The sequence below is a fragment of the Papio anubis genome, chromosome 15 (assembly GCF_008728515.1).
Source record: "Papio anubis isolate 15944 chromosome 15, Panubis1.0, whole genome shotgun sequence".
NCBI lineage: Eukaryota > Metazoa > Chordata > Mammalia > Primates > Cercopithecidae > Papio > Papio anubis.
The window spans coordinates 29,203,734-29,229,555 of record NC_044990.1 but is presented as its reverse complement, the minus strand read 5'-3'; the positions used below and the strand labels follow the sequence as shown (position 1 = coordinate 29,229,555).

Sequence of the window (25,822 nt, the reverse complement as noted above, 5' to 3'; positions counted from 1 at the left end):
TTCTCATCAAAGCCCTGGAGAGAGGGAAGAACGAGCGCTCAGCATTTCGCTGATTTTCAAGTGCACACTGAGCAGCGCGTCAGGCAGTTTGGGTCAGAACGCGCCTGATTCTGACTTCGGGCGAAGGCAGAGGCCAGCACGGGTCACCGATTCAGAGCCGGGGGCGGGGCCGAACACACACGCTGTGAGACCCTGAGGCCGAGGAGCCGCGGGTTAGAAAATGTGACCCTGGCGACCCCAACGCCCCCGCCTCCCTCCCTGCTGCTCCACCTGCACGCGGAGCGCGCCGAGCCGCCGGCGGAGGCGATGGCCAGCCCCGCGCCCTTAGTGGCCTCCATCAGCCACCAAATGGTGGCTCTGGAGACCTTGCAGCTGCTGCAGCAGGAGTGGGGCTGGGGGGACGGTCCAGGCGCCCCCGGGAACCCGCGGGACCCGGAGCACGTGTCCACCGCTCCAGCCCGTCGCTCAGGCCCGCCGCGGGCCCGGCCAGGGCCCTGGCGCGAGGAGCGGGGCGGGGGCATGGGGACCAGGAATCGGGGGACCGCGGCCCGGACGGGCTCACCAGAGGAGGAGGTAGTGCGGGGCGCTGAGGGGGGCGCCGAATTGCTGCCCTTCCCCCAGGACCGCGGGCCCTGCACCCTGGCCCGGATGGCGATGCGCAGCGCGCTAGCCCGCGTGGTGGACTCGACTTCGGAGCTGGTCAACGTGGAGCAGACGCTGCTGGGGCCCCTCCAGCAGGAGCGGTCCTTTCCCATCCACCTGAAGGTGAGTCTGGCCCCAGCCATCCCCTCTGACGTGCAGGGCAACCCCCGTTCCTCCAAGGGTGGGGCTGCTGGGATGGCGGTGGGTTGATCGCAGGATCCCAAACACTGCTGCCCACTGTGATTCAGCCCCGGTGGGAGAAGGAAGGGGGCGGGGGACACTCTGGGGACTCAGCAGAAGAGGCAGGGATCCCCAGACCCACCTGAGGCCCGCCTGACTGGCACAACCGAGATGTGGGGACTGCGTTGCCAAAATCTCCCCCTGGAACTCCTTCCTTTCTCACAGAAATCAGCTTCCTGCGCTGGAAAGGCCCTTTCCACACGTGCAGCTTGTAGGGATAGAGGACAGCTCCCTCCACCCACTTTCCAAATTAATAACGCTTCCTCCAGAGCCTTAAATACACTTACTAAGTCCCTTCTGCCTTTTGTATGATGAAATCATCTACATTTATTTAAAGTTCCTTCACATTCATGAATCACTATTATTTTTTGCATAAATCCAATTCCCCACAGAGCTAAGGGGTCTTACAGAGTCAACCTAAACTATCATAAAGCGGGGTGAAAGCCAGGTGGGTCCCGGGTGTTAAAGCGTGAATACTAATGCTAAACTCTTGCTAAGTCACCCAGCTCATATAGGTACGGCACATTTCCTCTTAAGGTACCAAACTGTGTTAGCCAATTTAGCTCGGGAACGGAGCAGCTGTCTCCCAGGCTGAGTGTGATTGCGGAAATCTGGGGGTCTGCGTTTCAGTTCTGGACTTGCCATTAACTAACCTAATTGGTTTAAGGTCACAGATCTCTCTGAGACATTTTGGCTTTCAGATTTTGACCAGGAGCATTGCTGTATTGATTCCCCTGGGGCATCTAGCAGAAGGGAGTCGGGGAGGGGTGACGAGGAGAGCTTACAATATGTCTCAAGAGTTGCTATTCTGCACAAGCCAAGGTTTGGAAAAAGTTGCTATATATTAAGTTGCACTATACACTGTAAAAGATTTATTTAAAATCAAACATAATAAAGCCTATTATATACCCAAATAGGTATTGTTTCTCGACATCGGGGTTTCTCAATCTCTGTACTATTCACATTTTGACCTGGCTAATTCTTTGTTGTTGGGGATTGTCCTGTGTATGATGTTTAGCATCATCTCACGCCTCTGCCTGTTAGATGCCAGCAGCATATTCCTTGCCGCAAGTTGATACAGCCAAAAATGTCTCCAGACACTGCCAAAGGTGGTGGGGGTGGTGGGGTGGGAGGCAAGATGAGAAGCACTCTTACACTCACTTTAGAAAGTTAGAAAATGAAGCTGCATTTCACCAAATGCTCTCCAATGTAAGATGTACTTTTTCTTTTTTTTTGGTATCACCAAAATTTTTTTTAATCCTGTCATTAAACTATGATACACCATTGATTATAAGTTACATGCTAATTTAAGAGTTTTTTTTTTGTTTTTGTTTTTTGTTTTTTTTTGAGACAAGGTCTACCTGTGTTGCCAAGGCTGCAGTGCGGTAGCCATTCACAGGTGCAATCATAACACTACAGCCTCAAGCCCTGGGCTCAAGTGATCTTCCCACCTCAGCCTCCTGAGTAGCTGCAACTACAAATATGTGCCATCACATCTGGCTTATTTCAGGGATTTTTAAAAAATGTGAATAAAAGTGCATTTTAAAATGGATGAAATATGAACTTGTGATGTCAGTAACACATACAGGGCATAGATAAGGCTGGCAAAAAGAGAGACTGATAATCCGTTTTACCTAAGGTGACCCTGGAAGGCTTCTCAGAGGAGGCAGCCTTTAAAAAAAAAAGTACATATTATTTCCCAGACATTAAAGGGAAAAACATTTCAGGGGAATCCTTTGGTCAAGGCCCAGCAGCACTGAAAGGGCCTGAGGCTCTGGAGGAATGACAGTTAAGTTCAATATGGCAGAAGGCAAAAACTGATGCTGGAGACACAAATGGGGGCCAGTTAGGGAAAGGCCTGTGTGTCATGCTGAGGACCTTGGATTGTCTTGCAAGCAAAGGGTAGGTAGATCACAGAAGCCTGGATAAATCATAGAAGGGTAGGTTTCCATTTGAAAGTCAGGTCAGAAGACAATTTTCTAAGGGCTTGACCCAACTCCGTGGCAATGGACTAAACCCCATGTCCTCTGCTCTGGAAGCAGTCCACTATAAACTATGCCATGTTAGCTTAATGCCACAGTCACTTCTACTTGGAAATCCTTTTAGTCCTTTCTAACTGACTTTTGATTCTAAACATTTTCCATCCTCCTCAAGCCTTCTTCATCCAAACCTCAACCCTCTCACACCTTTTCTGAGAAAATAGAGGCTGGTGGACACAAATATCTATCTAAAAAATTGCATTTCTACTCATCTTCATTTTTGTCTCTAAAATTTAAATGCTGCCCCCCATCCCCACGTATATTCATGTTAATTCCACCGGAGCAAATCTTTCACTTGCTCCTGGACCTGTTTCTATCAATTTTCTCTCTCCTTACATTTTCTACTGCCCCCTCTCTGCTGACCCTCTTGGTCCATAACACTCTTTACCTACCCACCCCTTGAATCCCCATCCTTCCCTTCCTGTCATGAGCAAACTGAAAACATTTAGATGTATTGCTGCCACTTTCTAGAAATATACAGCTACTGGAGTCTGCTGTTCACCCGCAGGGGGATAATGAGTTTTAGGGCCCCTGGAAATAGCCAGGGCTTTCAAGAGACAAGCAGAGAGCAGTTTCTCTGTATGATTTGTTCCCTTGGCAGCACCTAGGAAATTTTTTTTTTTTTTTTTTTTTTTTTTTTGAGACGGAGTCTCGCTCTGTCACCCAGGCTGGAGTGCAGTGGCCGGATCTCAGCTCACGGCAAGCTCCGCCCCGGGTTTACGCCATTCTCCTGCCTCAGCCTCCCAAGTAGCTGGGATTACAGGCGCCCGCCACCTTGCCCGGCTAGGTTTATTCCCTGTTATTTTTTTGTATTTTTTAGTAGAGACGGGGTTTCACTGGGTTAGCCAGGATGATCTCGATCTCCTGACCTCGTGATCCGCCCATCTCGGCCTCCCAAAGTGCTGGGATTACAGGCTTGAGCCACCGCGCCGGGCCAGCACCTAGGAATTTTGTTTGATTTGCTGTTTGCAGAACAGGTAATATCTCCATTTGGTTTGTAGATTAATGATTACACAGCACTTAGACTTGAGGAGATGGCATTCTGTCTTTCCAGGGGGCTGGTTATGCAGACTTAGCTTCCTTAATACTAGTGTTAATTCAAATGACTTGGAAGGATGTTTTGTATATTTTTAAATCAGGAACATACAGATTTTATACAATAGAATGATTTCAGAAATCCTTGCAGGAGGATTTCTGTGAATGGAAATAACTACTGTGTATCATTTAGAAGTACGTGGGAACCTCTCCAGCATCAGATCTCTTTGGTGGTGTTACTTACCACAGAAGGTAGGAGGGAGATTCACTTGAACTAAAGCCCATGACGCAGTTGACAGGCATTAGAGATCCTGCAGTGGAGACAGCATAGCACAGCAGTCATGTCCCACGGAGCATTTCAGACCTACTCTGCCACTTCCTACATTGGCCCTTGGGTAAGTTATTTAGCCTTTCTGTCCCTCAGTTTCCTCCCTGTATAGTGAGGATAATGGTATCTAACCTAAAGGGTTACTGAGATCATACATTTAGTCAGTGGCTTCCCAAAGTTAGTCTCCATCTATCTGAGTTATTATGATTATCATTATTATTACTGTTAAAAGATTGATGCCTCATGAATTCTTATTGACTGTTACTTTTGTAAATTCTATTCTTGATATTAATGAATATGATCCATTAACTCTGTGTCTATTTTTCTGGAACTATTGACAAAAGCAGACTCAGGATGATCCAAAGAGATTTCCAGGAAGCCTACACTATCTAGAGGTCAGCTTTAGCCTCATGCCTAGTGATAGGCTTAGAGGTGTCACCAGTGAGTGACTCACTGATCAATCCACCAGAAGGTTAAGACAGTGAAATTTGCAGGCATGAAGGCAGAAAAATTCTCACCACAATGATAACAGACATTTTAAAATAGAATTTTACTCTTTAATTAAAGAAACCAACACAATATTCCTTTGAACACTTAGAAATCATCATACACATGCAAACACCCATGCAGTGGGTTTCTTCATGGTGGATGAAAAATGCTTAACAGTACCGAATCTTATTAAATTTGGTGCCGAGGCTAGATTTAACCAGCTTAACAAACATTTATAACAGAGGAAACTGAGGCTTGGAGGAATTGAGGACTTTGCTCAAGACCCTGCAGCTAAGAAGCGATGGGTTTTATCTAACTTATTCTCCTACATCACAGTGTTGCCCTTAGGGGCGTTATGAACATCATGCTCAAATTGTGTACATGAGAGATCTTAGGGGCGATAGTCGTACATGCTGTGCACTGTGTACACTGCTTGGACTACAACAGTCACATCGTAGCCAGCGGAGCTGCCATAGCAAAATACCACAGACGGGGTGACTTAAATAACAGACATTTATATTCTCCCTGTTCTGGAGGTTGGAAGTCCAAAATCACAGTGCCAACAAATTCCATTTCTAGTAAGAGCTTCCTTCCTGGCTTGCAGACAGCTGCCTTCTTGTTGCGTCCTCACATGGCCCATCCACAGTGTGTGCAGGCAGAGAGAGAAAGCTTTGCATGTCTTGGTGTCTCTTAGAAGAACACCAGTCTTATCAGAGTTGAGCCGCTTTATAACTTCATTTTACCTCAATTGCCTCGCTAAGAGCCTATCTCCAAATACAGTCACATTGGGGGTTGAGCATGTGAATGAGGGGACCACACAGTTTAGTCCATAACACTGAATGATCTCTGCACCTCCTTCCATTGTGGCTGCCTGATAGAGTGACAGAAAGCACTAGGTAAAATCAGGAAATCACTATCAAACTAGTAATACTAGCAGGAATGCCTTCAACATTTGCCACCTGAAGGGAGCATAGAAGCGTGCAGGACACCAGGAGGAAGCTAGTCTAGGATTTTTTGAACTGCTGAAAATGACTAATTCACATAGGGACCGTTAGCCAAGCCAATGACGAGTTACTCTGATTGAGTTTTGTCTATCTTCTTTTGAGAATTAAAAACATTTATAGTTTCCAAGAGTTCTGTTCTGAAGCAAGTTTCATGGAAATTGTGGCGGAAGCTCACTTTCAGAGGCAGAAGAACGTTTTTGCCCTTGTAGATGAAACCTGCCTGTGAGCTCACCCGTTTCAATGAGTGCATTATTATTCCCGCATGTTTGATAGTCCTTGCTGGTTTTCTCATTCTGTGGTGCAAGAGCAGCAGTCATAAAACTGCTGGCTTTGGCTTCACAGTCATTGCAAACTGCAAGTGTGAATATTGACTTGTTCAGAGGAAGACATTGATGATGAGTGCTTTTTTTGCCCATTGGTTAAAAAAAAATAATAATAAGCAAATCTTTCATTTGCCCCTGGAGTTGTTTCTATCAACTTTCTCTCTTCTTATATTTTCTACTGCCCCCTCTCTGCTGACCCTTTTGGTTCGTAAACATGCTCAAAGCTTTCTCTATGTAGCCAGCCCCATGAGTCCCCATACTTCCCTTCCTTGTCATTAGCAAACTTTGAAAACTGAATGTGCCGCTGTCACTTTCCAGAAGTATCTATATTTGGTACTATCAAGAATAGAATTCATAAAAATAACAGTCAGTAAGAATTCATGAGGCATCAACCTTTTAACGGTAATAATAATAAAATAATAATCAAATCTTTTTCCCATTGGGGAAAAAAGCACTCATCATCAATGTCTTCCTCTGAACAAGTGAAACCAGCTTCTGCAAATTTGAGAATTGTGTCTTCAAAGACTACTAACATACTATTGAAGACATAAATGCTCACGGTTATATAATCAGTAGCCATAGCCAAGGTGGTGCTCATTATCTGTGACAAAATCATGCTTTTATGTTAGAAAAAAGGTGCAGTGATGAGTCACAGAATTTCTGTTCTTCTCTCCCCCTAACCCATGGATATGGTGACTGCTCTAGAAGTAGCTTATGTATAGATTTGCAATTTCTTATAATATGAATGATATGAAAATCAGGACCTAAAAGCTTTCTGAAATGAACATTTGGGGAGAGATACTTCGGGAAAGGCCTAAAACAAAACTACTTATGTTTGACATCTTGGTGAAAATGTTACAGTGTTTTATTTTACCATTTTTGGGTTTGCCTGGTGAGCACCCCTGAATCAAGTGCTTATACCCATCACAAAAGTGCTTTTGACTGGATTTTCAACTGGAAACGGTGCTGTACCCAAAGCAAATGCATCAGGAGCCTTAGTTATTTGTGAGCATTTCCAGTGGGTCTACCACAAGTAAAAATGTTTAATTTCCTGTGGATGATAGACTTTTTAATGGTGACTGGCTAATACTTTGCTTCTTCATTGGGTGTTTTATTAATACACAGTTACACATCTATTGAGACTGACCTTGGGTTCAGGTGATGGATGACTGTTCTGGGCCCTGTGATTTGTAGTTCAAAGCCAGATGTTGATGAACCAAATGAAGTTAGGGCAAATCGTGATTCACGATAGTATGTTTTCCACAACATCCCAGTAAAACAGAAAAAATCACTCCCCTTTTATGTAGACATCCAGTGTAGAGGGTGCTAATGGGTCTGGAGAAGGGATTTGTATTCTTTTGTTGGGCCCAGCACTGGACTGCTTTAGTGGAGAGCAACCTGCTGGCCAGGCAGAAGTTTACTAAGGACAGGCCCCAACACAGACTTCTTCCTTCTTTGCTTCCTTCCTTTCTCTCTTTCTTTTTTCTTTCCTTTTTTTTTTTTTTTTTTTCCTTTTCTGAGACGGAGTCTCGCTCTGTTGCCCAGGCTGGAGTGCAGTGGCGCCATCTCGGCCCACTGCAAGCTCTGCCTCCCAGGTTCAAGCCATTCTCCTGCCTCAGCCTCCCGAGTAGCTGGGACTACAGGCGCCTGCCACCGCGCCTGGCTAATTTTTTTGCATTTGGGGTAATGCAAAAAAAGAGATGGGGTTTCACCGTGTTAGCCAGGATGATCTCGATCTCCTGACCTCGTGATCCGCCCATCTCAGCCTCCCAAAGTGCTGGGATTACAGGCGTGAGCCACCGCGTCCGGCCTCTTTTTTTCTTTCTTCCCTCTGTCTCTTTCTTCTTCTCCTCTCTCTTTCCTTCTCTTTCTTCTCTTCTGTTCTCTTTCTCTCTGCCCTCCCACCCCCATCTCTCCATCTGTTTCTTTCATGCTCTCTGTAGAGGACATGAAGCCTTCAGGGAGAGCTAGAGGGGGAAACGTGAGAAGAAACAAGCTTGTGGAGGCCAGTGTAAGAGAATAAAACTCAAGGTATCTCAAGACGTGACTCTTTTGAAAAGAGCCAACTTGCTGTAAAGCCGGTGGTTGAGTACGAACTGATTTACAATTTATGTAGAAGTGATTTTGAAGGTGACATGGTAGGAGAAAAAAGCACAATCCATGTGGCTTGTTTAAATGTTATCTGCATTTTAGAGCCGATTAAGTCATATTGGGTTTTTGACTTTACTATCCACTGGCATTGGTTTCGGAAAACAGGCTCTCAAATGGACTCACACTGCTAGATTCTTTTTGTCTTCAAGACTTCAGTTATGATGAGAGTGTTTATTTTCAGTACCAAGCTTTAAAAAAAGGCTTAGCTTGTCTTTCCTTTTAAGACTTTGCAGGTGCATTTTCAGTTGTTCAAGAATTCCAGATGTGTGCATTCCTAATAAATGCACAATGCGGAATGCAGAAAAGTACACGGTGTGGCGGTTTTTCCGAGAGACCTCCCTCACAGCGGGTAGGAGAGAACAGAGCTGAGGAAAGGAGACCTCCAGTTGGGCGGTCTCTGATTAGCTCAGTGGTTTGTAGTTCTCCTTGAAGAGGTCCTTCCCATCCCTTGTAATTTGTATTCCTTGGTATTTTATTCTCTTTGTAGCAATTGTGAATGGGAGCTCTCTCATGATTTGGCTCTGTGTTTGTCTATTATTGGTGTATAGGAATGCTTGTGATTTTTGCACATTGATTTTGTATCCTGAGACTTTGCTGAAGTTGCTTATCAGCTTAAGGAGATTTTGGGCTGAGACGATGGGGTTTTCTGAATATACAATAATGTCATCTGCAATTCTACATGGGGTGTAGAAGATTCCATGCCTTGAATATCTTTCGAATAGCCAAGCCCTCTCAATTACGCTGCAGGGAGGAGGGATGGGCCAACAGGCCAGTCTTCCATTTGGATGCGATCCTTGCCAATTTTTGAGCTTCGTACCACTCATAACACTCAGTCAACCTTAAGAAAAATAGTGTGAAGATGGCCAAAAAAGAAATATGAAACGATTCACCTGTAGACATTTTGTTCCATCCCAAAACTGGTTTAGTGCTTCTCCCGCTTGCTTCCAAGATGCCCCTGTCGCCCTGCCGGAGCAGCTATAGCTCTGTAATTCCTGCCAGTCTTGTCTCCCGCACCACATGGCCGAGCTTGGCTCTGTAAGTCATTACTGTACCTGGCATCATTTGGGATCTGGGGTGAGTCTGATGAATGTTTAAGTTCTGAAATAGAGGAGTTAATTTTTTTATTATAGTTTAAGTTCTGTGCAGAACGTGCAGGTTTGTTACATAGGTATACGTGTGCCATGGTGGTTTGCTGCACCCATCAACCCATGATCTACGTTAGGTATTTCTTCTAATGCTATCCCTCCCCTAGCCCCCCACCCCCCTACAGGCCCCGGTGTGTGATATTCCCCTCCCTGTTTACATGTGCTCTCATTCTTCAACTCTCACTTATGAGTGAGAACATGCAGTGTTTGGTTTTCTGTTCCTGTGTTAGTTTGCTGACAATGATGGCTTCATCCGTGTCCCTGCAAAAGACATGAACTCATCCTTTTTAATGGCTGCATAGTATTCCATGGTATGTATGTGCCACATTTTCTTTATCTAGTCTATGATTGATGGGCATTTGGGTTGGTTCCAAGTCTTTGTTATTGTGAAGAGTGCTGCAATAAACATACGCATGCAGGTGTCTTTATAGTAGAATGACTTATAATCCTTTGGGTCCATACCCAGTAATAGGATTGCTGGGCCTAATTGTATTTCTGGTTCTAGATCCTTGAGGAATCGCCACACTGTCTTCCACAATGGCTGAACTAATTTATACTCCCACCAACAGTGTGAAAGCATTCCTATTTCTCCACATACATTCTAGTATCTGTGTTTCCTGACTTTTTAATGATCTCCGTTCTAACTGGCATGAGATGGTATCTCATTATGGTTTTGATTTGCACTTCTCTAATGACCAGTGATGATTAGCTTTCTTTTCGTATGTTTGCTGGCTGCACAGATGTCTTCTTTTGAGAAGTGTCTGTTCATATCCTTTGCCCACTTTTTGATGGGGTTGTTTTTTTCTTGTAAATTTGTTTAAATTCCTCGTAGATTCTGGATATTAGCCCTTTTTCAGATGTATGGATTGCAAAAATTTTCTCCCATTCTGTAGGTTGCCTGTTCACTCTGATGATAGTTTCTTTTGCTGTGCATAAGCCTTTAGTTTAATTAGATCCTATTTATCAATTTTGGCTTTTGTTGCCATTGCTTTTGGTGTTTTACTCATGAAATCTTTGCCTATGTCTATGTCCTGATGGTATTGCCTAGGTTTCTTTCTAGGGTTTTTATGGTTTTAGGTCTTATATTTAAGTCTTTAATCTATCTCAAGTTAATTTTTGTATAAGGTGTAAGGAAGGGGTCCAGTTTCAGTTTTTGGCATATGGCTAGTCAGTTTTCCCAACACTATTTATTAAATAGGGAATCCTTTCCCCATTGCTTTTTTTTGTCAGGTTTGTCAAAGATCAGATGGTTGTAGATGTATGGTGTTATTTCTGAGGCCTCAGTTCTGTTCCATTGGTCTGTATATATGGTTTGGTACCAGTACCATGCTGTTTTGGTTACTGTAGCCTTGTAGTATAGTTTGAAGTCAGGTAGCATAATGCCTCCAGCTTTGTTCTTTTTCTTTAGGATTGTCTTGTCTATACAGGCTCTTTTTTGGTTCCATATGCAATTTAAAGCAGTTTTTTCTAATTCTGTGAAGAAAGTCAATGGTAACTTGATGGGAATAGCATTGAATCTATAAATTACCTTGGGCAGTATGGCCATTTTCACAATATTGATTCTTCCTATCCATGAACATGGAATGTTTTTCCATTTGTTTGTGTCCTCTCTTATTTCCTTGAGCAGTAGTTTGTAGTTCTCCTTGAAGAGGTCCTTCACATCCCTTGTAATTTGTATTCCTTGGTATTTTATTCTCTTTGTAGCAATTGTGAATGAGAGTTCACTCATGATTTGGCTCTCTATTATTGGTGTATAGGAATGCTTGTGATTTTTGCACCTTGATTTTATATCCTGAGACTTTGCTGAAGTTGCTTATCAGCTTAAGGAGATTTTGGGCTGAGACTATGGAGTTTTCTGAATATACAATAATGCCATCTGCAAACAGAGACAATTTGACTTCCTCTCTTCCTGTTTGAATATGCTTTATTTCATTCTCTTGCCTGATTGCCCTGGCCTGAACTTCCAATACTATGTTGAATAGGAGTGGTGAGAGAGGGTGTCCTTGTCTTGTGCTGGTTTTTCAAAGGGAATGCTTCCAGCTTTTGCCCATTCAGTATGATATTGGCTGTGGGTTTGTCATAAATAGCTCTTATTATTTTGAGATATGTTTCATCAATACCTAGTTTCTTAAGAGTTTTTAGCATGAAGGGCTGTTGAATTTTATCAAAGGCCTTTTATGCATCTATTGAGATAATCATGTGGTTTTTGCCATGGGTTCTGTTTATGTATGAATTACATTTATTGATTTGCATATGTTGAACACTCCTCAGCAAATGCAAAAGAATGGAAATCATAACAAACAGTCTCTCGGACCACAGTGTAATGAAATTAGAACTCAGGATTAAGAAACTCACTCAAAACCACACAACTACATGGAAACTGAACAACCTATTCCTGAATGACTACTGGGTAAATAACAAAATTAAGGCAGAAATAAATAAGTTCTTTGAAACCAATGAGAACAAAGATACAACATACCAGGATCTCTGGGACACAGCTAAAGTAGTGTTTAGAGGGAAATTTATAGCACTAAATGCCCACAGGAGAAAGTGGGAAAGATCTAATATTGACACCCTAATATCACAATTAGAAGAACCAGAGAAGCAAGAGCAAACAAATTCAAAAGCTAGCATACAAGGTATAGAATGAGTCAAGCTTGCAGTCTGCTGCTGAGTAGGTGCTCAGGCATCTAGGCCAGACCAGTGTTCTTCAAAAGAATAAATAACTACAATTAGAGCAGAACTGAAGGAGATAAAGACATGAAAAACCATTCAAAAAATCAATGAATCCAGGAGCTGGTTTTTTGAAAAGGTTAACAAAATAGATAGACTGCTAGCCAGATTAATAAAGGAGAACAGAGAGAATAATCAAATAAACACAATAAAAATGATAAAGGGAATATCACCACTAATCCCACAGAAACACAAACTTCCATCAGAGAATACTATAAACACCTCTGTGCAAATGAGCTAGAAATTCTAGAGGAAATGGATAAATTCCTGGACACATATACCCTCCCAAGACTAAACCAGGAAGAAGTTGAATCCTGAATAGACCAATATCAAGTTCTGAAATTGAGGCAGTAATGAATAGCCTACCAACTAAAAAAAGCCCAGGACCAGACGGATTCACAGCCGAATTCTACCAGAGGTACAAAGAGGAGCTGGTACCATTCCTTCTGTAACTATTCCAAATAGTAGAAAAAGAGGGACTCCTCCCTATCTCATTTTATGAGGCCAGCATCATCCTGATACCAAAACCTGGCAGAGACACAAGAGAAAAAGAAAATTTCAGGCCAATATCCCTGATGAGCATCGATACAAAAATCCTCAATAAAATACTGGCAAACTGAATCCAGTAGCACATCAAAAAGCTTATCCACTGTGGTCAATTCAGCTTCATCCCTGGGAGAAGTTAATTTTAACTCTGTCACTAACTTGCTGTGTTACTTAGCTACATCATGTACTCTCCCCAAGCCACATTTCTTTTCATCTGTCACGGATGGTTATGAGCACTGAGTGAGACAAGGTATAGAATGAGGCAAGCTCGCAGTCTGGTGCTGAGTAGGTGCTCAGGCGTGTAGGCCAGACCAGTGTTCTTCAAAAGCTGGTTTGCATGTTACTACAATGATTGGAAGTGTTCAAGGACTTTACTCTGACGTTCAAGGCTTTCCACACAACCATATCCTCATATTCTACACAAAATTCTATTCTTTTCAGACTTTCTCCTTCTCCCTGACCCAGCCCCTTCTTGACTCCACACTTTGGCTTCCGTTATTTATTCTGATTACAGGGGCCTATGAGCCAAATAATGCTTTCTTCCATACCACCTGTCTATCTTGTAGTATCTAATATAGTCTTTCCCACCTACCACTTCTCTGATACTTCATGCAAGCCTCCGTTCTCCTCTTCTGCAAAAAGCTTACTAATGGCCTCCACCTTTGTTGTTGAACCTTAATCTTATTTTTGTGACATTCCTACTGAACAATTGCAAATAAATTTCATCTCACCAATTAGATTCTAAGTTTCTACAGGGCAGATTTTTTTTTTTGTTTTCTTTCTCTTTTCTTTTCTTTTCTTTTCCCTTCCCCTTTCTTTTTCCCTCTACCCTCCCCTGCCCTCTCCTTCTCCTTACTGATCTCCCAATGTCTAACAGAGTCCGCCATAACTTTAGTTATTAATGTAAAGGAGCACCTAAAAATACAAAGAGTTTCCATATACATGAGCTAGTTTGACTTCTGAAACCCCTCCGTGTGGTAACTATTATTGTTTCCATTTCACAGATTAGAAAACTGAGTGTTCCATAGGCATAATGGCTTGGCCAAAGGGGTAGAACCAGCGTTCAGATGGCAAGTCCAGTGCTCTTGAAAGAATGAGCTCTGTCTCCATCCCCGGGGTCTTTATAATGGCTTGGAGAGCTTCCTGTTCTAACTAACATCTGCAAAGTTCCTGTGCCATGTGGGGTAACATACAGGTTCTGAAAACTAGGATGTGGACATCTTTGGAAGGCTATTATTCTGCCTACCACAGGGCAGATGTGTGCTAAAAATTAATAAGCCATAATGTAAAATCTAGAGCTATTTCTTTGAATGGATTGCCTCCTAAGCACACGAATTTCTCTAGTGTGTCCAAATGAATTTTGAACAATAAAACCCCAGCACGCTATAGGAAGGAGTCACATGACAGAACGAGCTTTGCATGAACCCTGTGCTGTGCTTAAATTATGAGTGTATACATGTCTATTCTTCCATAGAATTGGGGTTTTGTGTTTTTACCATAGCCCTCATCATATTGCAATGGATATTTGGTATATGATCTATGTGTCTCATTTCCCCCTAGTAGGTTATAAGCTCTTTATAGATCAAGTACCATATCTTATTGCCTTTTATCCAGCCATGTGGTGGAGGCTTGATACACATTTGAAATAAATTTAACTAATTCATTTAGCTGAGTTAAACAGGCCAAGGCCATTACCCCAATAGATCCGTTGAGTCACATGAGAGTATCTCAACTGGCTTAAAAATGTAAATGCTGGCCATCAATTTGGACCGCTGTAGCAATCAATACATTTCATATCCAGAGTCTGAAATTACACAAGGCTTTAGAAGCTTCAAAATCTACTTTTAGATTGCTCAACCATGTAGTTCTAATTCTGGCAAAGTACTCAAAGCATCGTGTAGGATATTACATCATTTCTGGGAGCATCTGGGATTTGCTAAATAAAAGCGGCTGGGAGGATAGGCTCTGTCATTGAATGGAAAGCATCCTGAGTGAAATCATCACCAATATTGATCATGTGAGTTTCTACTGAAAGCCTGTGAGCCACTTAATATACTATTGCCTTAATGCTGTGACTTGTGACCCCTACCTTCCACTGCAGACTCAGCAGAAGTTTGGTTGAAGGCAATGATTATTGGATCCAGAGTTGGCCTTCAGACCTTCTTGAATGGTAGAGAAGCACTCACCTGTTTTATTTTTCCCTACCCTGGCTTAAGAGTCCCATGGAAAGCCTATTCCTATTAATTTGTTTTCTTTGACTGCTAATATATTTGAGAAAGGATAAAAAGGAAATACTGTACTAGAATAGTTTGCAAAGCTTGCCAGAGATCTGAAGTTTGCCCAGGGCCTCAGGGACCAGTACAGCCCAGCAGTCGACTTTTATTATACGTGTAATTTCCCCAAACGATGCCTTCTTTGATTCTTTACAGTAAAACGTGAAATTGACTTCAGGTTTTCGGCCCACAACTATATTTTTAAAGGCATTTTAGTCTTCTTTGGGTGATGAATTCCTTTGCACACTGGCTAATAGGCATACCTCAGCACACGTTTTAGTGGTTCCTTCTATTTTGAATTTCCCCTTGCATGTTTTCTTTGATCCTTATACTTTGTACTTAGTGTTGGATTACTTCTATAAAGCAATCGGACAATTTCCCTTGATGTGGATCTTGAGGAAATAGTCCAGAGTGATTTTTCTCTCCTACTTTCCCATTCCCTAGTAGTATGCTTCAGCACACAGGCCACCTCATAAGCCATGGGACAGGTCATCTACACCAGGGATGTCCAATTTTTCAGCTTCCCTGGGCCACATTAGAAGAAGAATTTTCTTGGGTCACACATAAAATACACTAACACTAATGACAGCAGCTGATGAGCTAAATTTAAAAAAAAAAAAAAAATCACACACACACACACACACACAGACTTACAGTGTTTTAAGAAAATTTACAAATTTGTGTTGGGCTATATTCAATGCCATCTTGAGCCACAGGTTGGACAAGCTTGATCTAAACAGCTCTTTGACACCTTCTGGGCAGAAATGAGCAACACACAAAGGTAGGGAAGCAAGAATGCTTTAAAGAGAAAAGAACAAAAAGTATGGTAGCTTGCGAATCCTTGAGCGTGGTATGGTTCTGTCCTGGCACCTAGCTCACAGGTGGTCCTGCTGCCACTGTTTGCTAAGTTGAAATGAACATTGGTTTTGTTTCCGGCGGATGTTTTCAAATAAGTACTTTGTCAGAAACCTGTGTCCTTCTCAATCAAAAAAACAGGGAGAAGAATAGTTTCTCCTTATAGACAGAATTAGGAATAAAACTCTGGTCCCTCATCAAACTTTTGTTCAACTTTTAGTTCTTCCTTTCATTTTCTTTTGAATGACAGTATCTGTTTCTCTTTTCCTACATTATTTAGTTGAATTTTTAGCTCATGGGTTTTCAGGGATTATTCTTTATTTACATAATCATTTAAGTCAAAGTGTTTCTCACTGTGGCTACATCCCACAAATTTGTGATATAGTTCAGTATAAAGTATTTGAAAATTTCAATTATTTTTTTTCACTGATCCATGAATTTTTTAGCAGTGGATTTTCTAAGTCACACATGTTTTGGGAAGGGTATCTATGTTATTGATTTCTCATTTATTTGCATTGTGATTTGCATGATAGAGACTTTCTGATAGTTGTTGAGATTTGCTTTGTGACATTATAATATAGTCAGCTTTATAAATAGTCCACATGTTTGACAATAATGTATATTTTCTTATTTCCATTGGTTCAAGCTTGTGGTTAGTGTTTTTCAATCTTTCTCTGTTTTGTTGTTTGATCAATCTAGTTTCAGAGGAAGCTAGGTTAAAATCAGCTTGTATGTGTGTAGACTGAATGTATGTTATGATTATCATATTAGGGACGTACAAGTACAAAATTGTGACATCTTCTTGGGGAATCATTCATTTTATTACTCATAGTTTATTTTATCCCAAATAATGATTTTTTTAATGGTTTTATTTTGTCTTCTCTTTGCTTAGCATATGTTTAAATATCCATTCACTTTCAATCTTTATGTGGTTTTAGTTTTAAATGTGTTTCTTGTAAACAGCATATAAAACCAACATAGTAATCACTATCTTCCAAAAGGTGAGTTTATTGCTTTGCATTTGTTGTGCTTTCTAATATGTGTAGGCTTATTACTACTATCTTATTTAGTGTTTTCTGTTTACCTTGCCTTATGTTTGTATCTTTATTTCTCCAGTTTACCTTCTATATACATAGGGTCAATAATCTGTTTTTTCTTTTTCTTTGAGACAGGGTCTCACTCTGTTGCCCAGGCTGGAGAGCAATTGCATGATTATTGCTCACTGCAGTCTTGACCTCCTGGGCTCAATGTGATCCTCCCACCTCAGCCTCCTGAGTAGGTGGGACCACAGGTGCATGCCCTCTTGCCCAGATAATTTTTGCATTTTTTTTTTTTTTAGAGACAGGGTTTTGCCATGTAGCCCAGGCTGGTCTCGAACTCCTGGACAAGCAATCTGCTTGTCTTAGCCTCCCAAAGTGTTGGAATTACAGGCATGAGCCACTGTGCCCAGCCAATAAAATTTTAATTCATCTTTTCCCTCTGCTGATTTTGAAGTTTTATGTATTATTTCTCTACTTTTAATAATAACTCTTACATTTTTCACACATGTACCTAACAAGTCTAAAATGTATGAGCTTGCCACCTTTCTCTTGAATAATACAGTGCTTAGAGTGCCACTCCATTCGACATGTCACTGCTGTTCAGCATTTGAGAAACATCTTGCTCAGATGGTTCTAAAATGAACCGTCATTCATTTACCACATTTAGATGTCCCAAACTCCACGTTAGTTGTTATAATTTTTGTTTTAAACAATACATTCTTTAGATTTATACCACGTTTCTGAGTTTCTTTTTTCACTGTTGCATCCTGAATCTCAACCATTTTCAGTTGAATTTCCTCTTTCAGAATTACGTCTTCAGAAATATCTGAGAGTCTATTAGTGGTAATTCTGTCCTCTTAAATGACAGCATATTTATTTTTCCCTGAGTTTTAAATGATAGTTTAGTAGGAATCAACAAAATTCTAGCTTGACAGTTATTTGAGGCCATTATTCCGTCGTCTTCTCTATTGTTATGGTGAGAAGTCAGCTGCTGTCTTGTCTTACCTTGAAGTCCATCTGTATTTTTCCTTGCGATTGCCTTTAAAAGTAATTTTGCCTCGATGAGTTTAGATTTGGATTTCACTCAACTTGTTCTCCCTTTGGCATATTTTACTTCCTTAATATAAAGATTTCTGTTTTGGATCTACTCTGTATAATTCTAATCCATTGTTCTCTTTAATATTGCCTCTTTCCCATTCTCTCTGTTGTTCTCCTAGAAGTGTTTGTTGGACTTTCTCATTCTGTCATTCATGTTGTTCAACCTCTCATTCATATTTCCCATGTCTTCAACTTGTAATCTTGCATTCTAAGGTATTTTTTTCATATTTATTATCTAGTTTCCTCATCCTCACTTCAGATAGATTTAATCAGGTGTTTAAGCTGTCAATTAAGTTTTAAATTTCTACTATAATTTTCATTTTTTTTAGAAGTAGATGTGCTTCTTTTGCAAGCCTATTTTTTCTTAAAACACTTTTTTGATTTCTTCTTTTATATCTTTACTCATTTAAGGCACAGGTACCTAACCCCTGGGCCATGAACAGGAACCGGTCTGTGGCCTGTTAGGAACCACACTGCACAGTAGGAGATGAGCAGTAGGTTAGCAAGCACTGCCACCTGAGCTCCTCCTCCTGTTGGATCAGCAGCAGCATTAGATTCTCATAGGAGCACAAACCCTATTGTGAATTCAGCATGTGAAGGATCTAGGTTGTGTGCTCCTTCTCATAGGTGGGAATTGAACAATGAGAACACTTGGATACAGGGTGGGGAACTTCACACACCCGGGCCTGTCGTGGGAAGGGGGAAGGGGGGAGGGATAGCATTAGGAGATATACCTAATGTAAATGATGAGTTACTGGGTGCAGCACACCAACATGGCACATGTATACATATGGAACAAACCTGCATGTTGTGCACCTGTACCCTAGAACTTAAAGTATAATAAAAACTAAAAAATAATAAATAATAATAGTCAATTAAATTTGTTGTTAAGAAAAGCACTAGGTGTTCCTGTGAATATCTGCAAGAATGACTGCACTTAAATATCATTGTAAAACTAGGGCTAAGGGAATGAAGATTTAACAGAGAAATTCCAGCCACTCATCATCAGATAATAGGTGGCTAATAGAACAAGTACGATATTAGAAATTTTTAGAGTAAATAAGAAGGCCTTATCGAAGCTACCAATTCATACCATATAACTGGATATTTGGCAGTATTTTAGCAGCAAATTTTCTTTCTTCTAATTCCCAGTTTTATTAATTAAATTACAGAATATTTTCTGAAACTATACCTGACAGTATCCAGTATGATCAGGAAGTAATTACCGAGATTTTTTTCAAGAATAATATTTATTCATCCAATCATTCATTCAATCACTGAACACTTGTGGGCCATCTACTGTATGCCAGCCAGAATAAGGCGACACATGAGTATTAAGGTGACACATGAGTATTAGAATTAGTTTCTTCTCAAAGTATAAATGTACTGCATTTTCTCCTTTGTTCACCTTCAATTTATTATGAAATAATCAGCATGTTGTGATTTGCCCTTCAAGAAAAAGATTGTTATTTTTTAAGGGGCATACTGGGTATATTTTATAATTGGTAACAAGAAAACTTTGCCAATCATAAAATAATTTTTATTTGACAAAGCATGCAGACTCAAGGATGACTAATTATTTGACTAAAAAAAAAAATCTCATCTCTTCAAAGAAAAAAAAAAAAAAAAAGAGTATCTAATGCCTGATGATCAGAGGTAGAACAGTTTCATCCTGACACCATTTGCCACCACCAGCCATGGAAAAAAATTGTCTTCCACAAAACTGGTCCCTGATGCCAAAAGGTTGGGGACTGCTGATTTAAAACATATTTTATAGTCTCTATTTTAAATTCTTCGAGTGTAATCTTGTCCCATATTGCATCTGCTATATCATGGTAGATTGTGTTTTAAATTTCATACTTTGACTTCATCGTCAACATAGGCATTATGCATATACTATTGTAGGGCAATGGTTGCAGACATGTTTCCCTGGAATATGTTTTTGTTTGTTTTTGCCATGTGTTCATGGCTGTTTCAGCCCAGTTCAAAATTTTAAGTTGATTTCTTAGCACGAGTGTTCCCAGGATGTTCATCTGGTACAGAGGGCAATTCCAAAGTCAAACAACTGTGTAATACAGGTCCGCTATTCCACATTCCGAGGGACAACTTTACTCTCCATCCCAAACCCGGCTCAAGAGAGATGAACTTTCATTTCTTCATAGTATTGGTAGGCAGCTAAAATAATCTTTTAAAAATTTTTGGCTTCTGAGAGATTTCTCTTATTTTCTTGCAAGCTCAGAAAGGATGTTTGCCCTATTTTTATTTAGAATTTTAGGAATTCAGTAGCAAAGAGAATTCCTTGGGAAAACTAAGTTCTCGTTTTGTTGCCAGAACCAGAAGTCCTGGGGACGTCATTTCCATATACTGAAAAGAGATCGTATATTCAACATTATCTCTGATGTGGAATCATCCCAATGTACCATTTATGTGCAATGGATTTTAGAAAATAAACCATTTAGGGATTAAAAATATTGAATTACCTCCTTCTTTTAAATTACCTGGGAACTGTTCTTTCTAAATTTGCATTTGGGGATTTCTTGAGACCATGTCCATTAAATAACAAATTCTGTACTGGAATACTGAACACAGTGAGTATGGGATAATAGAAACACAGGCTATTTGTGTATTTGTCACAGTTCTTCTAGGAACAAGTAACAGAAACTCAAGTCCAACTGGGTTAAGTAAAAAAGTGATATTTATTGACCCAGATGGCCAAAAAATCTTGGAGTTTATTGTTCAAGTACAGCTAGAGCCACATACTCAGAAAGTATTAGATTAGAATATGTCTCTTTTAATCTCTTGGTTCTCCTTTCTTCTGTGTTGGCCGCATTCTCATTTGGATGCTATCTTTATGGTGGCAAGATATTTTCCAACAGCCTCAGCTAAAGAGGATAGCAGATCCTCTTTAGGTCTCGTCTAGCAGATATCCTTGGCCTGTGGCTTATTGGCCTTGGCTTAGATCATCTGTCCATTCTGATCAGTCCATGCTCTGATTGGCCTGGTCCCTGGAGTTGTGATCAGCTTTGGTCCAACTACATAGGCTAAGAATGGGGGGTAGTTTTCCAAGAAAAAAATAAAGAAAACCAAAACACAGAGTGCTGTCACCAGAAGCGAAAGGAATGGAAGTTGGGTAAGCAAAGTACAACAAATGCCCCCCATAACCTATCTAATTTCTTGTTTGTGTTTGTTGTTCATTTCAGGATAGTGTTGAGTTTAGAAACATCTGCAGTCATTTGGCTCTACAGATTGAAGGACAGCAGTTTGACAGAGACTTGAATGCTGCCCACCAGTGTTTGAAGACAATAGTCAAGAAGCTGATTCAGTCACTTGCTAATCTTCCTTCAGATGCCCACGTGGTAGCCTGTGCTTCCTTGAGACAGATCTTACAGAATCTCCCAGACATATGAGTGTTAAAGGTATCGGGAGTAAAACCACAGCCAGCACTGTTAAAAGAACCAGATACTTTCCTTCCTAATTGGGTCAGCAGACAATGGATGTTTTTATATCCAAAGGGGAAAGACTTGATGGCATGTGAAACAGTCTGACCAGTGGCATCTGTAGCCTTCAGGATTATAGCACGTTAGTGAAATTTTTTTAAAGCAGTAGTTCACATTTTTAAGTATATTGACCTATTTGCTGACTGTCTGATTGAAATACATTCTACTTTGTGAAACTGATTTGATTATGTATGTATATATTTATTCATATTTATTGAATGATACCTTAATTTGTATTCATATTAATGTAGGTCTAAAGGGTTTAATGTGGTTATTTATATAATTAAAGTTCCTTGGCTCTTAAAATGACCTTGAATAAATGAGATATTTGATAATTGCAATGTTCTATTAATACTTACTGGACATTTCCTTTTATGTTACAAGAATGACCTTTGTAGGACTACATGTGTCAGTAATCATGAGTTTCAATCCTGACATTAATAACTTACTGTTGAGCACAAGAAGAGTTGCTTCTAAACCTTGTGCTTTTATATACTAATTTAAAAACTTAAAGTGATAGTGAGCTATGACATACCAATCATGTATGATATGTAAATACAAAGCACAGTATTATTAAAATCTCACGTGGAAAAGTCTAGCTCTTACTGTTTCTAAATATTCTGATTGAAGTAGGAAATTCTTTGAAAAAAGGGAGGGAGTGGATTTACTGGCAGGTTTCCCAAACCATTTAGAGCTGGGAAGAGAGAAGATGATATTTTTTTCAACAACAGTCCACACATACTTAGGAAAAACTAAATTTCTTGTTGTTCAATGATGACTGTGTTGAGAGCCAAAGTAAAATGCTATTTTCCCCTTAAAATTTTAATAGAAACAGCAACAGACTTAGAAAAAAAGATTATAGTGTATATGTGCAGCTTGTTTTCTAAAAGAATCATCAACTGGGTCTGTGTGGTGGGAGTACAGTACTATTCCTAAGGTGTTAATAGTAATCAAAGCCTTTTTAATCTCACCCACTCTGATCCTAGTTGGTTCTAAATGTTTTCTTCCAGAATCTGAGAATGAAAGGTAAACATTGCTTCTCTTTGGAAGTAACTGACCGTTTCCAGAGAAGGGAGCTAAGTATATGATACTGAATTCTAAAGGAAAGATGGATGCTTTGTGTGTCTGTGTGCATGCGTGTGTGTGTGTGTGTGTGTGTGTGTGTGCTCCTGTGTTTACAGGTGCATGAGTATGTGTAGGGGTGAGGTGGGCCAGAAATAAAGGGCATTTATTTCTTCACTTGATCTTAGCCAAAAGGTTGAGAAGGGGTAGGCATTTATTTCTTGAGAATAATCTTTGCCACTCAGTTTTCCCACACCTAAGAAACATTGTATTCTGGGGGGATGCCTTTCTTTTATGATGAGGTCTTTCTTCCCCCAGGGAAATTAGCTCTGTACTTTTCTTTCAAGACCCATTATTACTACCCTATTGTAATTAATGATTCCCTCAATGAATATTAAGGTTGTTTTTTTTTAACCTTACCCAAAGAAATAGTGAACATTTTTTATTTTCTATCTGTGCTTGTGCTTTTTCCTCACTTTGTACCATGTTTCCTATGTGCTGACAAAAATCCTATTCATCCTTTAAGATCTGACTTACCCACCACCCCCTCCAGGAACCCTCATGGGCCATCCTAGCCAGAGGTGAACTCTTCCTCTTCTAAACTCCCATAGAACACATTTTGTGCTACTTTTCTGGTGTTTATCACATGCCATCTTAATAGCATAACTGTTGGTAAATCTGCTGTCAAGATTAGCTTGCTGAGGGCAGGGATTACCTAGACATCTTTTTATGTTGCAGAGCATCTACAGTTCTTAAAGTTCTATGATGCTACTGGAACTTTGGTTGCCCCACCACCTTTTTACACCCCTCTCCTACCCCATGCTAACTTCGGTGTCCTATGTTCTATGGTCAGTCTACATAATCAATTGGTTCCACATGCCACCAGTTCCCTTCCCTTTTTTCCCTTTGGTTGAATGTTGCTTGCAGAACTCAATCCCTGGTCAAGTTCAACTCTCTGCCTACTCCACATCGGTATAGGAGCTCTGAATATGGCTGGAGAAAAACACTCAGCCATACCAACCTCACTTCAGTTCGTGGCTCCCAATCTCCAGGGACCCTCGGCATTCTTCATTAGCATTACTTCATTTCCTAGACCTGCAATGTTCAGTATGGTAGCACTGGCCACACGTGGCTACTGAGCACTTAAAATATGGTTCATCTGAACTGAGATGTGCTGAAAATGTAAAATGCACACTGGCTTTTAAAAACTCATTACTAAAAAAATGAATCTAAAATATTTTGGTAATTTTTATACTGATTACATGTTGAAATAATATTTTGAATATGTTGGCTTAAGTAAAATATACCATTGAAATTAATTGTACCTATTTCTTTTCATGTTTTCAATATGGGTACTAGAAAACTTAATATTCCATGGATGGTTTGCATTATATTTCTATGAGAAAGCGCTGTTCTGGAAAATTCACTAGATAATTCACTACTGGCCTTAACAATTTACTCTCTGAAGGCCCTTCCACAGCTTTTCAAACTTTACCCTTGTTTACTCACCTCATTCTTAGCTGATAAGCTTGCTTCTGATTGCACAGGGACAGTGGAAGCCATAAGAAGAGCATGTTCCTCGTCTCACTAGCAGATCTACCTCCCCTGCATCTGTACACAGGTACTCTGAGTTTGCTTCTGTTATAAGGAGGGCTGCCCTGCTCCTGTGCAAGACTGGTTGGCCACTAAGGCTCTGGACTCTGTCCCTTCTCACTCACTTGTGGAATTCTCTCTTAACATTCATGCTCTTGCTTGCATTATCAATTTTTGCCTCTCGTAATATCATTGCGTCAGCATGATACTATGTTATAGTATCTCCAATTAAAAAAAAAATTCCTCTGGCTACTGCTCTGTTTTTTTGCTCCTCTTAACAGCAAAACTCACTGGAATAATTTTCCAGATTAGTTGCTTACAATTCCTTTTGTCTGATTCCCTTTTGAACCCACTTCAAATGGATTTGTGCCCACAACTCCATCAAAACTTATCTTGTCAAGACTGCTGATGACTGTCTCACTGACAAATTCCATGGTAGATTCACAATCCTCATATTACTTGATCTATTAGCAGTGTTTGATGCAGTTGACCATTCCCTCTTTGAGTCACTTTCTTATTTGTTTTCCAAGTCAGCAGACTTTCATGGTTTTACTTCCTCACTGGCTTACTTTACAGACTTTTGTCCTGGTTCTTCCACATCTCTTGATTTCTTAATTGCGTAGTGCTTCAGGGCTCAGTTTTTGTCCTTTTCTCTAACTACACCTACTAGTTGGTGATTTACAATACTGGCTATTCACTAATGATGCCCAATATATGTCTTTCACCCTGAGCTCCAGACTCCTGTGTTCAGCTGACTACAGAATATCTCTACTTGGATGCCGAAAGTCATTTCAAATTCCAAAATGGAATTACGGATTCCCAAGACTGCTTCTCTGCCATCCTTCAAATTTCAGTTGGCCATGGCTCTTATCCTTCCAGTCACATAGGCAAAAAACATTAGCGACATCCTTGACTCCCCTAATAGTGTCACCTAAATTCACTCAATTAGCAAATCCTGTTGGCTCAACTTTCAAAACATGTCTCAAATCAGATCACTTCTCCCTACTTCCATAGCCACTATTCGAGTCCTAGGCACTATTGTCTCCTGCCTGGAATATTGCAGTACCTCCCTGAGTGGTCATAGTACTTCTCTGCTCTCTATAGTCTATTCTCCACACATCGGCCGCAGTAAAAAAAAAAAAAAGTTAGATCAATTACATCTCTGCTCTACCAATGGCTTCCCTTTTTACTCAGAATAAAATCCAAATTCTGCCTTTTTGACCCATCTCCTACTACACGTCTAAGACACGAGTCTCTTTGCCACTCACCTCTTCAAATACGACAATGATCAATCCTAGGGCCTTTGCACTTGCTCTTCCCTCTGCCAGAACAACGTTTTTCATCTATTTCAAGGAGGTCTCTGCTCCAAAGCCTCCACATTAGGGAGGCCCTCTGTAGCCCGCTCAGCAAAAATAGCATCCCCTATTACTCTCTTATCCCTATTCCCTGCTTTGTTTTCTTTGTTGCTCTCATAATGGCCTGAATGGGTTTATGTTTTTATTGCCTGTTGTAGTGGCTAAATGGTGGCCCCAAAAGTTGTGTTTATCTTAATCAAAGTGACCTGTGAATATTATCATGTATCACAATAAAGTGAATATTACCTTAGATGGTAACAGATGTGATTGCATTAGGGATATTGTGGTGAAATTGTTTGGGATTATCTGGGTGGACCCCAGATGCCATCACAAATGTGCTTGTAAGAAAAAGGCAAAGGGAGAGAACACAGGCA

General features: G+C 40.6%; 1 protein-coding gene across 1 annotated transcript; it reads left to right on the top strand.

Moving 5' to 3' along the window:
- On the top strand, positions 1 to 25,700 carry LOC116270577 (leukemia-associated protein 7). The gene is made up of 2 exons (XM_031655854.1): positions 1 to 765; positions 21,142 to 25,700. The coding sequence occupies exons 1-2, from the start codon at positions 307 to 309 to the stop codon at positions 21,346 to 21,348; spliced, it is 666 nt and encodes a 221-aa protein (XP_031511714.1). The 5' UTR covers positions 1 to 306; the 3' UTR covers positions 21,349 to 25,700.
- The last annotated feature ends 122 nt before the right edge of the window (positions 25,701 to 25,822 follow it).

Coding starts and splice junctions, on each gene's coding strand:
- LOC116270577 (XM_031655854.1), top strand. CDS start 307: ATGGCCAGCCCCGCGCCCTTAGTGGCCTCCATCAGCCACCAAATGGTG. Junction 766..21,141: donor CCTTTCCCATCCACCTGAAG/GTGAGTCTGGCC, acceptor TGTTCATTTCAG/GATAGTGTTGAGTTTAGAAA.